The sequence below is a fragment of the Netta rufina genome (assembly GCF_964035555.1).
Source record: "Netta rufina genome assembly, chromosome: 1".
Lineage (NCBI taxonomy): Eukaryota > Metazoa > Chordata > Aves > Anseriformes > Anatidae > Netta > Netta rufina.
The window spans coordinates 194,476,300-194,490,219 of NC_140123.1; the positions used below are offsets into that span (position 1 = coordinate 194,476,300).

At 39.6% G+C, this 13,920-nt stretch overlaps 1 protein-coding gene across 3 annotated transcripts in view; it reads right to left on the reverse strand.

Moving 5' to 3' along the window:
- Positions 1 to 3,195: 3,195 nt before the first annotated feature.
- MAGI2 (membrane associated guanylate kinase, WW and PDZ domain containing 2) overlaps positions 3,196 to 13,920 on the reverse strand; it is a gene marked incomplete at its 3' end in the record, with an annotated part of 758,986 nt that continues 748,261 nt past the window's right edge. For all 3 annotated transcript variants that reach the window (XM_084287031.1, XM_084287030.1, XM_084287029.1), the window contains one exon: positions 3,196 to 3,995. In XM_084287031.1, coding sequence (XP_084143157.1) covers positions 3,196 to 3,995 — 800 coding nt within the window. The remainder of the gene's footprint in view (positions 3,996 to 13,920) is intronic.

Below are 13,920 nucleotides of genomic sequence, written 5' to 3' on the forward strand. Positions count from 1 at the left end.
GGGAACACACTGATGAGCCTACACGACTTCAGCATGCTTCCCCGTGACACCGCTGGGTCTGATGCAGGCCCATACTCACAGTTCTGGCCATGGAAATGGTAGTTATCTAAGGAGCAGCAACAATTTTTGGAGTATTAAAAGGTGCTTCAAATTTGTTACGTGTTTATTGTAATGAAAAATGACGTTATTAGTTCAGCTGGTTGAATTTCTTTATGTGAAACATTAATCTTCTGAAAAATGAGGCTCTTCAGAAAAGGACTCTGTAGATGAAGGCAAATTACTATTTTTTAAACAAAAATTTAGTTTAAGGAAAATGGAAATACTTATTTAAAAAAATGCTATATTTGTGTGAAAAATATTGGTATTTTCTCAGAGCACAGCTTACTGTGCCTATAGTCCATAAGCTGATGATTTATTTTGCCTAACTGAAGGTAAGGAGCATTTTTCTGTTCTGCTCAGCCAGAGATGGATTAGGCCCCGGAACAGGCTGTCTCGTTACCATTCTTTTGACATCCTTATGATGCTTTCTGAGACATTGTTTCTGTGAAGTAAACTGGAAATCAAATTATGCCCCCTTCGCCCAGCTTGCAGTTTCTAGGGCTAGTTAGAGCTGCCAGATTCCTTTTGCATGCATTGTATATACCCACGCTGTGTCTCTGTGGATGCTGGGAGCCTGACCACCCTGTTCCTGTGCTTCCTGGGGCTGGAAGGAAAATAAGAGTTCAGTTCTCAACCAAAGGAGACATTTTCCTGCACCTGTGTACCCTCCTACACCTTAAAGTGTCTATACAGAACTTGTTTGATTGCCTACATACAAATTCATTAATGAAATAAATTCATTAAATAAAAACAGAGTGTTCCCATATCTGTAACACGGTAGTTCATTAGTTCTACTCATATGCATGCAAATGATTGTTTCTTGGTGTAACACTGAAGCATGTCACTCAAAATTCACACAGACTATGTACAATTGAAAAAAAAAAAGATTTTTGGATATATATTTTATTTGACAGTGGTTTAGAATATCATACAGTAAACAAGATTTCTGTAAAAGTTAATTTATCCATAGTGGTGCGTTTCATAAAAATAGTTGCTCACTTACAGCCTTTCTGTGACTATTAATACATGGAATTATATTTATAGAGATAGAGCTGTACAGGGTAAATTCACAGCTAACACTACACAGAAATATTATTTGGAATGGGGTTTAGATGATGTGCTGTCTTCACAGGTTATCGATTACAGCCGCATAAAGCAATTACTGCACAAGGAGTAGCTGTGAACTGTGCAAATTAGAGTTTATGCAAGCATAATCTCAACTGTTTTTCAGATTTCATTGTTTGCTTTCTTTATACATAAAAATAAGATACTGGGACGTGCATCTACACTACAGAAGCATTGTCCAAAATCAGATTCAATAAATTAATGGCAAATTATATTGGATTCTAGTTCAGGGGATAAAGATTTTTTTATTTCTTTTATTTTTTTTTTCCATTAAATAAGAGTTTTATAAACAGCTACATGGACTTGTGCTTTTTTAGAAACTATAGATGGACTTTCTTTTTTCTATATATATTAAAAAAAAAAAAAAAGTTGTTTGAAAGCTGCAAAATCCTTTACTTGAGGCTTTTCAAATAAGTGGACAGGAGGAAACATGCCTGTAAATTTCTCAGTCCAGTGCAATGTTTGGGATGTACAGTAATGTGCTAATTTATTGGAACAAAGCCAATGTCAATCTAATTTTTCAGCAGAGCATGTAAGGAACTAAGATTGCTAGAGAATAATAGTTTTAAAATATGATTTTTGACAGTATTTTTTATTTTTTATTTTTAGGATTACCAATGTATTATTGCCCAGGATTTTGTTTTAATTTTGACAGACAAATAAGCATGTGCACATTTATACATACACACAACATCTTTTTTTTAAACAAGATAGTGACCGATTGACTGAACTTGGACTTATTTCCTGTGAAGGCAGACTGGAATGTTTACCTGGCACTTAAGGCTTGAAATTCAAAACAGATAAGCAAAAAATGCTAAAAAAAGAAAAAAAAAATGGAGGTAGGGAAGAAATGATAATATGGAAACCATTTTTAAAAATGGAAATATATTGAATTTACTGAACGAAGACACCAAAGACGGAATTTCAGTCTAACTATTGTTAACGTGTGCCTTAAAGGCACCTGCTCTGCCAAACTTAGGGGATGGAAGGTGAGAGCATCCTAACTAAATGCAAGTGGGTATGAAACATAGCACTGTTGATAAGAGAAGCTATCATTTTCTGAAGGAGGGAAAGGCCTTTCCTTAAGGAAACTGCAGCTTTTTCTCTGTAGCAATCTTCCTTTCATTGCAAGGGCCTTGTGGATGTCTGAAGTTCTGAGCCTGGCCAATTGGCTTGAGTGTTACCTTGCAGGATTTGGGGAACCTGTAGTAAATTGCTTTGGAGAATAATTTTTGCAAATACAACTCCACCCTAACTCCTTTCCAATGTACAGAAATATGGTTTGTTCACAAAAATGGCAGTAGAAATGGTATCACAGAAACTAATCCACTAGATTCCCAACTCCTCCCGTAGCGCCCAGTGAACTATGCTACAGGGTATCATGTGGACTATCCCAAAGTGGAAACAGTGGAGATGTGTCATGGGCATACAGTTCTGAATGCTTCAAAGAAACCCTTTAACCCCTGTCTAGATATGTCGAGAACGATTTATTTACAACATTTTAGCTCCATGAAAAGATCCTCTCTCAGTTTCAGCTTGCTCCGTGCAGTTTTATTTAAGGCGATGTTCCAGTTTGCGATTGCTCTAACTTGTTCCAGTTTCTTGATATAAAGTTTGAATGAAATCCAAGTCCTTCATGCAGTGGAAAAAAATGCTAAAGCTACACTGCACTACCCTTTCTCTGATGTACTGTCCTTCATATTGTTTTGGTTTCTTCCATAGCTGCCAAAGTCCCTAAAATGGAACTGGGACTTTAGGGTCGGTTTTAAATCTCCGTGTTGACTATATGCTTTTGAACTTATTAGATACTGTGCACATTGTCATGGAATTACACACTAATGTTTTCATTCCTCAATGCTTTGTGTATAATGCGTGATAGTTAAAATAAATTAAAATAAATCAATGTGAGACAAAAACTAAGAAGAATGTTCTGCGTCGATTTGAGACAGTTAGAGGGCAACAGTCCCGTGCTTATCTGCTCATGGCAGAAGTACCAGACTTCAGGACACTAGGTAGCTTATCCGAGCCAGGGATTTTCCATGGCCCCGGGGAGACCGTTGCCTTTCGAACTGTGGTGTTGGTGCTGCGAGTGCTAATGGAGTGGAGATGTCCCTTCCTGGGGAACTCGCTGGGTTTCCCATCAGGGTCCCTCTGGCTGTGGTCCATATCGCTTCCAGGCGAGCTGCAGCGATTGCTGCTGTACGTCTTGGTAGCACCTGTATCAAGCCTGATGTGGTCGGGTGCTGCAGCTGACTTCTTCTCACTGGTATTTGTGGATTTGTGATCTTCTTTTTTGCTAAGAGATCCTCCCCTCTTGCTTTCCGGCTTCTTCAGCCTCCCAAACTGTTCATCACTGGTTCCAGCACACACGTGCTCTCTCGCGCCAGCCTCGATCATAACACTGTGTCCCACCACTTTGCTTTCTGAGGTGTGCCTGCCACCATCAGTGGTCTTATTTTTGCCTTCCGAATATCCTTTCCAAGAAGCCTCTTCGTGCTTTGACCTGTCTACCTTTTTAGGACTTGCTGACCTTTCTCTTTGTTCTCCTAACCTTTTCTTTTTGTGACCGTTCACCGAAAGCTCCTTTGGTTTCCTTACGTCGTGTTCCCTCTTGATATCCCATGTTGGTTCTGGGCTTATCTGGTGAGAAGGGTCAGAGGGTGGGGCTATGTGTGATGAAGATAATGGTGAGATTATGTCGTCGAGGGAAAGAGCTACTTCCGGCAGACCTGGGGAGGTGGCAGAGGGAGCACTCCAGGAGTTTGGTTCGTCTGTTGTGACAGCAAAGAGAAGGGAGTTAAGGGTCTGTGCAGCAAGGCAGAGCACGTATTTCATACACATACACATTTTTAGCAACATCAACACCCGAACCACGCACGCGAATTAAATTCCTCGGTCTTTTAGGCGAAGTGAAACTCCCAGTGAAGTCAGTGGGGAGGAAAAAAAAACAACAAAACACAATCCACCCCCAGCCAAATAAATAAAAATAAAAAAGTCGGTAGAAGAAAGAACCTCAGGGCTGGTAACTGCACATGCTGGAAACCTCAGTCTTTTTTCATACAGGTTCTCTTTTTCTTCTCCTATGTTAAATTATTCTTAAAATAATAAAGACACATGCTCATGAAATCAAATTGCCTCTTTTGTAGCTATATAATGGATTTCTTAGCTGGGCAATATCAGCGCTGTCTCTGAGGACAAATGAGAAGGACTTTCTGCCATCTATTAAACATGTCCCTACAAGCATATAATAATTGACAAGAATTTGTAGCCCAGATAAGGTCATCATTGAATTCTGTCTCATATTTTTTCTAAACAGATATAATATTGCAGTGTTTATGGCCCCACAATTCTTACAGGGTACTTACAGAGCTCTGCCTTTATATCACAGCGTCAGCCGCTAAGTCCCTTGGCTGTGCATTTTGAATTTCTCCTGGTTACTTAGCCTCAACACAATATGGTCAGGCTGTGCACATTCCATTTAATTTAGCCAAAGAGACATCTCCTTTGCTGAATCATGATGATTTTCCTAACACACTGGTACAAAACACAATATTCTGAGATGGTGTCCCCAAATGTCTTTCTTTTGCATATCTGATCCTCATTGCTTTTGATTAACATTCAGGCAGACTACAAATCCATCATGACTAATGACAGCACAGCTCCTATTCTTACCCGTCTACACTGAGGTTAGAGAAATCACTGAACTTGGCTAATGTCATTCCCTATTTAGCACCATTGCCTGGCTCTGAACAGTATGAGCAATAATCTGTCAGAGATGAAGGACTGTCTCAGGGATCCATGGAAACGAGGTGGAACCCGTGGCAAGAGTTGCATATTTCTTGGGGGAGAAAATGTAACCTTCTAGCTGGAAAACAAGCCTGGGCTTCTGTGGGTCAGGACTAGCATCTCTCAGTGATGCCAACTGTCCTTTAAATGCCGCGTTTACTTTTCTCAGTGCTACGGCTACTTTCAAATTATCATAAAGATGCACATCATCTTGAAAAATGGAATGGGATTTACGGCCCAATCTGGGCTCTGCAGCTTGTTTGACTGAGACAGCACATTTAAGTTAATAGCTTGATTGAGTGATTGCTGTTTTGCGGATAAAAATAGGAGAGACAATAGTGAGGTGGGTGACGTAAGGGGAGGGAGCAGTGCAGTTAGCTGAGGAGCTATTTATTTTCCCAGATGGTGTTTGTCATATGCTTTTGCATAATGAGCATATGCGTGGAGAGGATTAGCATTTGAGAGGGGAAAAAGTACAAGTTCTGTGTAAGACAAATAAACTTTGAGCTTGGAATCTAAATGGGCTGAGGGTCTCAAATGATTTTTTTTTTTTTTTTAAATCACACTTTCTTACCCTCCAGTTAAGGCTGACTAATGTACCATCTGCTCTCTGCTTGGCACTGAGCAAGAAAAAATAAAAGGGAGGCTCATGCATGTAGAGTTATCAGCTCTTATGAGCTTGCCTACAAAAAGCATTTGCATCTCCAGGCTGGTTCTTTAATTCTGTAATTCTGCAGGCTGCGGTGGCGAGAGGAGCAGACCCACCTGGGCTTTTCTTGGATCTGAAATCCAGGAGATTCTGCTTTGGTTATCCCTCAAAACAGTGATCCTTCATGGGGCCCAAGTCCCTTTGCCCAATTTCTTTACAGGTAGCGTGGGACTAGGCAATGCCGTGGGAAGCTGCCACTGTGCACCAGCGAGGTGCCTGAGCCGGCGCTGAACAAACCACCTTGGCTCTTAGCAAATTAATCCATCTGCAGCAGCGTGGAGCTCGGGACAAGCTAATTTACACTGCTTCCCTGCAGATTACGTTAGCCTGTGTTAACCTCTACTTCAGAGAGAGACGGGCGTGCAGAGACCCTGCACTCTGCCGTACCGCAAACTGCCCCGGGTGATTTTTCTCCCGTTAAGTCATCGGTACGTGAGCAGCATGAATGAAGAAAAAGGAAATAAACTCAGCTCAGTCTGTGCTTTTTACGGCAGTGCCACACTCCATTGCACACCTCCCCAGGGTACAGGTGGGAATGAGCATTGATCTGGCCAACATTTTTGACTTAAGTACAGTCTTTCTTTCCTGCTAGTCGCAAAGATGATATTTTTCACTGAGGGGTAGTGAAGAGCAGAGGGCCATTATCGGATCTCGTGCAAGGCCCTGAGAGCATCTGAAGTTACAGAAATATCTCGTTACTTTGGGAAACATCAGCTGCACATAAGTAGAGACATAAAATGGTCTGGAGCAGCAAGATGCTCTTGGCTAAGGAGTGTACTTCTGCACAAAATGTGCCACTGTGCGGAAATCATCTGGTTCTCACTCAGGCAAGAGGAGGGCACTTCAACAGCAGGGCTGCAAACACTGCTTGCTGCTCCTTTGGGGCACAAAGGACAATGTTGTGCCTATTACTTATGGACACTCAGAGGAAAACGAGTTGGGGGTAAGCAGCCTGCTGTTTTATTCCCTGGAGATGGGATAGCTGTGGGAAATCCTACCCTGACTCATTAATGGACTGTACTTCAACACAATTGCATTTATTTATTGTTTTCAGTATTCATTTTTGGAGGGGACGGAAGAATCATCAGCTTTGCAGTGAGAAACTATAGTGAGTTAGAACCTACCTCAGCAACAGTGAGTCAACAGGTACATATTTGTTACATGTAACAATATGTGTATGTAGTTGTCTATAAGCTAGAACTTGCCATATTATAGGCATTATCAGATTTTTGGCTGTCTCCTAGAAAACCCTAACAAAATCGAAAACATAACCAACTAAGCAAGAAGTCCTGCAGCCATAGCTTAAAGGGAAATTTGGCTGTCCTGGTCCCAGGTGAGACACTGGCTGCAGTTTTTTTGATATACTGAGTTTGGCATCATCCTTGGGCAGGCACCCATATAAGCTCTATTTCCAGTGGCTGAGGGAACATCTGCCATGAAATAAAACTGCCACTCCTATTCTCCAGCAATACGGTACTTGCAAGCAAGAACTTGAAGTGACTTTCTCTAAGCTTCAAGTGCTGTCAGCCCAAGACACCAAAAACACAATCTAATCCACTTTTTGTTTTAAATAACAGGAAATTAGGCTAAAAGTCATCCTCAGCTTTGGTAGATGTTCATGTCAACAAGTTATGGTTGCAAGATGTCCCTGGCTAGTGAGTACAATGCTGATGATAGGGTATTGTAATTGACTGTTCTCTAATATTTGAAAATTATAGGAAAACAGCAAAACTATTATGGTGGAGCAAAGCACAGTAATACAAGTAATTTGTTGCTCAAAAGAAAAAACATTTTTAAGAGCTTTGTTTGAGCCATAAAGGTTCATTTGGACTTGTTCAACCTGCACTGAAACGATTGCTTTTCCATAACAAGCATGAACATGTGAAAAACACCAAATTTTATCCTTTGAGCAACTGAACTAATGATTTCTTTTTAGGCTTATTCTGAGGGCATAACTACACTTTAGAAAAAATTCTTAATACATCGGAAAAGATAATGTTTTGTCCTATTTTTTAAGCTTTACATAAAACCTGTGGTGTTAAGTGCAAACATAACCTACTTTCAGTTTCTGTTATCCCAATGTATCTCAAAATATTTTGCAAACATACTCAACCAGAGACAGAGCGATAATTTTAATTTTTTTTCCCTCTTCAGTTCTGGGAGGAATTGAAGATTGCATTTGTTTAATAGAGCTTGAACTACTAATGCCCAAACAGCTTATAAGCAGAAGTGAAGGATATCACATTCATCTGAACCTACAGGAGAGATTTAGGGTTGATGTAGTTTTAAATTTGTATTTTACTTTGTCACTATGGATATCATACTTACTGTGGGAGAAATGATTTTCTGAAGTTACACATCTCACTGAAGGCTAATAGATGCTTTCCTCCCTTCTCTGAAGGGAGAAAATCTCCCTTGACCTACCAGTTTAGACAAGATAAATGACCTGGGGGCAGTGCTATCATCTGTCATTGTGACGGCATTTGATTTGGAGTAATTTAGTAGGTGCTTTCTGGGTGGCTTTTAGTTTCCACGAGCGACTGGCATGCAGGTTGGCAGCACTTCTATGGAATGTGCTAGAATGACTCACCTACGACCTCTTTCACATAACTCCCAGGCAAGGAGCAAATTGCTAACTGAGTAAGAGACAGCACAGACACACAGACACCCTTCAGTGTGTAGGAGGATGAGAGATGATCAGAGCCATTTGGGATGAACAGTGACAAGGGGAAAGCATCACAACCAGAAGTTTTCTGTCTAAAGAAGTTTTTTTGTTGTTATTTGAGGTAGACCTGACAAACACACGAGTTGTTTGCTTTGCTGCGTCAGCTTATGTGCTTTCAGAGGTCTGGAAATGAAGATATTACTCACATATCTACATGCTCCTCTCTTAAATAAGACTTTGTTCTTTCTCTGGATCCAGTGCTTGCTGATGGATGCATCTGAACCACCAGCAAAAGCCTAGCCTTATTGCTAATCGAGAAGAGATTTATGCCTGTATTCTGAGCTTTGCCTAGGTACCTAGTCAGAGGAAAGAGCTCAGCCTACTAATAAGTTTATTTAATTTTCTGTAATACCTGCGTTTTCGTTACAGGTTGCCCTTCTAAGATTGTGTCAAATCTGTCCATGCTCTGCTTAGCTGCTCTACTTAAATCTCAGGTCAAGAGAGACAAGACTTCAGATTTGCTGCTGGGTTCTCCTTTTGTATCAAAATATTTTAAATAATTGCTTGGGAGTTTATCAAGAATGTGGGGTTTTTTATCACATAAAATTAAGTATAAGATAGAAGTATTAATTTCTTCAATATTTAATAATAATGTTAAGAATGGAAATAACATCACATTGTTACTTAACTACAATAAAATTTCAATGCCATTTTTATTTCGGAAGTATGTGAGTAATGAACAATATTTTAAAGCTATGAACACTTTCTTTATTATGAAACGTTTCCTGAAATGTCTAAGCAGCTGTTTTCACCTCGTTCCAGAATTATGTTCCTAGGGAATCAAAGAGTTTTTGATTACATAAAAAATATGGTGCATTTTTTTTCCTACTTTTTGTCTGAAATTATGTACTGCCAGAAGGTGGCAAACAGTTCTTACAGATGCTGCTAATAACAAAAATGGGACAAATTGTCCCCTGGTGAGTATCCACTAATGCTGGCAGTGTTACACCAGGAATGAATTTGGCTCTTTCTCATTATAGCTTAACGTGCTTGTGATGTTCCTGATTACACTGGCCTCCTGCAGCTTTCCCTCAACACTCTCTAAGGAGGGATATTTCAGAATATTTAAAGATTCTTTAATCTTTCATCCCAGAGCTTCCACAGCCCAGACATAGTGCATCCTTTGTCTCCAGAAATGAATGATTCGCTGAGGTTTGGATTGTCAGAAATGTTCTTGGTACCTCTGTCCAGCTGCCCTGGTACAGTACGTCATGCGTTCCCCTCCCTGTGCCCCAAACTCTCTTGGAGAGTGTGTGGCAGTGGGCACTGCATCCTCCTTACTTCCTACTATAAACTCTCACTTCTTGTTAATTATTCACTAGTGTTATGCCAATGTTTTCTCACTAATTACTCTTTGCTTGGCTTAAAAGAGAGAAATCCACGCTTCTTCCACTGCTGTTATCCACACCCAAACCTACAGGTCTGGAAATAAACATCACCATGATTTATGCACGTTCTGCTGTGCACTGTCTAGTCACCGTGTCCAGGTGGGCTAGCCCTTTCGTCCTTAGCGTTGCCCTTATGCTTTTTTAGCAGCTTGCTGTGGATGCCATGTCTTGATTCTGTCTGAAAATGACATACCATTTACCTTTACAAAAATAAATCTAGATTGTACTTAGTTATTTTGGCGTACAAACTACTTCTCCTTTCCTGCAAATGCAGTTAATTGATCTGTTTGATATCTTGGGGTCTTGTTTCTGATGCAATGAAAACCTAATCTCATTTTTTGAAATCTTGGTCTAACCATACTCTTCATACTGCTCTCTTGTTTGTGCTCAGTGATATCCTGGTGACTCTTTGTAGTAGCTTATAAATGTGAGTGGACTTTTCCTGCTTTCTAGTAATTTGTTATTTTGACTTCACACATTGTATTTTGCAAAGGTTGAGGATGGATGGACGGGGTAACTAGAGTGAATTATATAAAGGCATTAAAGATCACACGAAAATGAACATGCATCTGAGTCCCTGCATGTTTTATTTCTGAATTCTGTGCTTCAGCTTTTCTCAAAAGTAGGATGATTCATCAGGAAAAGGCTAATGTTGGAACAAGAAACAGTGCCAAATCTAGTCTCTCTTTTATCAAAGATGTGCATTTTTCTCTTCATCGCTGATCTAATAATACTGGAAGATAGGGCACTACTACTCATGGGAGTTACTGGTAGCATGGCTTCTGCAGATGTCCCCAGAAACTGAGGAGCTGTGGCTGTAAGTGTGAGGTAAGTGAGGGATACTTTTATTTCCTCTACAAACTTCAAACATTTAATTTTATATGCAGAAAATTCAGAAAAATCAGCCATTGACCTATTCCAACACCAGGAAGCAGAGCTCTGCTTCTTGCTTTATTCCCTTTCCAGTGCAATCCTCCTCTGTTGCCCTACTTCTTTTCATGTTGCTAATTATTACTGATGAGCAATAATTCAGTTCCTTTGGGTTCATTGTATCCGTTTTTCATTTTATCCTTTATCTAGATATTAAATGGAAGATGCCTCAAATATTTTTACAGCAGAGATGGTGTTCACAGAGTCCTTGTAAGGGCCATCTGATGAGACTTTGAACGGTCTCAGCTCAGGTAAAATTCTCTTTAATCACCATTTTTTTTACTGTGCACCGAGTATTTTCAGATAAGTGCTTTCATGTTCAGAAATCTAATTTGAGAATTATCGAAACACACTTCAGAAAGAACAGATTGTTAGTTACACTTGGAAGACCAAACCTACAGAAGTTCAAGAGATGATATTGCTTGTTTTGGAACTAAGGGAACAGAGAGAAAAGGAAAACTTAGACATAGTGCAGGGAGGGCAAAACTGCACATTGCAAGGGAGAGTTTGAACAAATCCTTTAGAAAAATACTGAATGTTTTCTTGAAACATGAAAGTCAGCATATGCATTGATTTGTATTTCATGAACCCAATGAAGCGCTATGGATGAAAGCTGTTTTCAGTTTTTTAGGTAACATGTTTACTTTAAAGGTGGTTAACAAAGAAACATGGGAAGTGATTTATCTGGCTAGAAGAGTTCCTATTCTTACTCTTCAGACCCTAGTCTATAACCAGTGCATCCTCAGTAAATACCTTTCCCTGAGTTAGCTGTTTAATTATGACACTGCTTCAGCAGTATTTTACCAGCCTAATCACTTGAGATAATCATTTAATTGCCTTACAGAGTCAGAGACAAAGAGAGGTGTCTCTGAAGACCTCTGGAAGTGGATGTCTGCTCTTCTGTTGAACATGTACATAACCAGTGCTGAGGAGCTCCTTCTGGGAAACCTTTTTGGGGCTGCTGATCAAAGCTGAGTGGAGTGCCTCAGAGATTTAGACCCATCTCCCCATATCAGGCCAATTTTAGCAAGTGTGAGTGGCCTGAGAATTTTCAGGCTAATACAGGAGATAACCAAAGAATTCAGAAGCAGTCAGGGTATGAGAATCCTGGGGAGCAAGTGGACTGTGTTGTATCTTGGGCTTGGATGAACCCATGGTGTTGCATCTAACTTGACTGCCCTGCTATTGCTCACCTTTTAAATATAAATCACATCCATAAGCAATTCACTGTGACGTGCCTAAGCTCTGCCTCATTTGGCTGTCTACAACATCAGTCAGAACTTGGGACAAAATAGAACAAAGATGATTTTAATACTGTTCTTACAATAGCAAGTATATAAAAAAGTAAATTTTCTATGCAGAAAACAACTATCTAAACCTACCATGGAATGGGAGATGGAAAAAAAGAAAAGGCATGGTATACAATCTGTTTATATTTCAGACCTGGAACAGGTAAAATAATTTAGTAAATCGATTTACTAATTTACTGTAAAAGTCTTCTGTCTGTGAACCTTAAGGCCAGACGATTATGAGTACACAGTTTATCAGTCATTCCAAGACCCTTTTTAGTCGATTTAGTCGATATGAATCTAGTAGATAGTCCTATCCATTAAATATTTAAACAAATGAGCATGATCACTAATCTGAGTGAACTTGGTAAATTTGTCTTTTTCCTTGAATTAAATTAATGTATCTGTGTAAGTGTTTCAGAATTACTCACTAATATTGTCAACAGCTGAGATGAAAAGCTACAGTCTGTGCTTGTATCCTATGCAGCAAGATCTTCACTGCTGCGTTGGTGCTAAGTCTATGAACAACCTAAACACTACTCTTGAATGATGTTACTCTAAACACATATTATCATTCACTAGGTCCTTCAGTCTGTTTGGTCCACTTTTTGAAGTGCTGAGCATCTCACATATCTATCAGAACAAAGCTACTCTGGCAATAGGCACTCATCCCTTCAGTAAAGAAGATTTTACATTTTCTGCATAGTCAGGCAGCAGTACAGAAGCTGCAGAAACCTCGGCAGTTTTCTTCCAGAGCCACAGTGGAGCAGGAAGAATCTGCATTACAAGTTACTGTATAATTAAAAAAGATAATGACTTTTAAATTAGTTTTTATTAATAGAATTAAGCCACATTAAGTCATAAAAGGTGTTCATAAATATGTTAATAGAATGTGTGGTATTAATGAAAAACATTCCGTAAAGTCTGAATAATTTAAGAGCTCGATATTACACACTTAATTAAACTTAAATATTAAAATTATTAATTATCAGAGCTAAAATGGGAGTTATCAGTTGGCATCACATCTTGTGTGGTCAATAAATAGCTGTCATTGTTAAAGGTATCTATATAATACATAAAATTTAGTTCGTAAGTAAGGAATTCAGAGCATTTTGACTGTCTATCAAATACCCCCTAGAAAGCTGTTCCTGGCAGGTGCTGTGTTGGCAGTTCTCACTTAAGATCTCAGCAGGATCTTAAGCAAAACACATAACTTGGTTCAACTGCATCCTTATTTACAAGGTTCATGAATAAATATTCCCATCCTGCTAAGGTTAGAAGCTGTTGAATTAGTTTATTCTATCTTTAGCAACCCCTTTTCAGACTTGAGGCTACTGGGCACTGAAAGGGCAGCCCTTGGAACCAGTCTTGCTGTTGGGGCTATCGTTGTATCTGACATCTTTTGGACGCTGAGAAAATTTACTCTAAAAACTGTCTAATGAGATGGAAGTGCATGAGTAAGTGAATGCAATATTGTAATGTTCAGCTCCTAATTAGCAAACACAAAGTACACATTGTTAGAATGAACCCAGATGTTTAAAATTCTGGGTTGCATACGCGTTTCTGTAGCTAAACGAAATATAACATGCTCTATGGTCACGTTTGTTAAACATGGGTTGGAAAGTAAGTTACCACATACTATCAAAGTAAAAAAAAAAAATGCATTTCAGCTTCTGAGGGATTGTTTCCAGGCAAAGAGTAACAAGCTAAAAGAAATCTGGCAACCTCCATGAGCTCCCCTAGCCTCTCCCTGGTGTAGGGCTACAAATCACCAGCTGGGAACTGCACCACAGGATAGTGGAGTGAGACATGTCACGGAAGGCAGAGGCAGAGCCAAGTGCAACCAATGCCCTCTACAGAAGCTTGCCT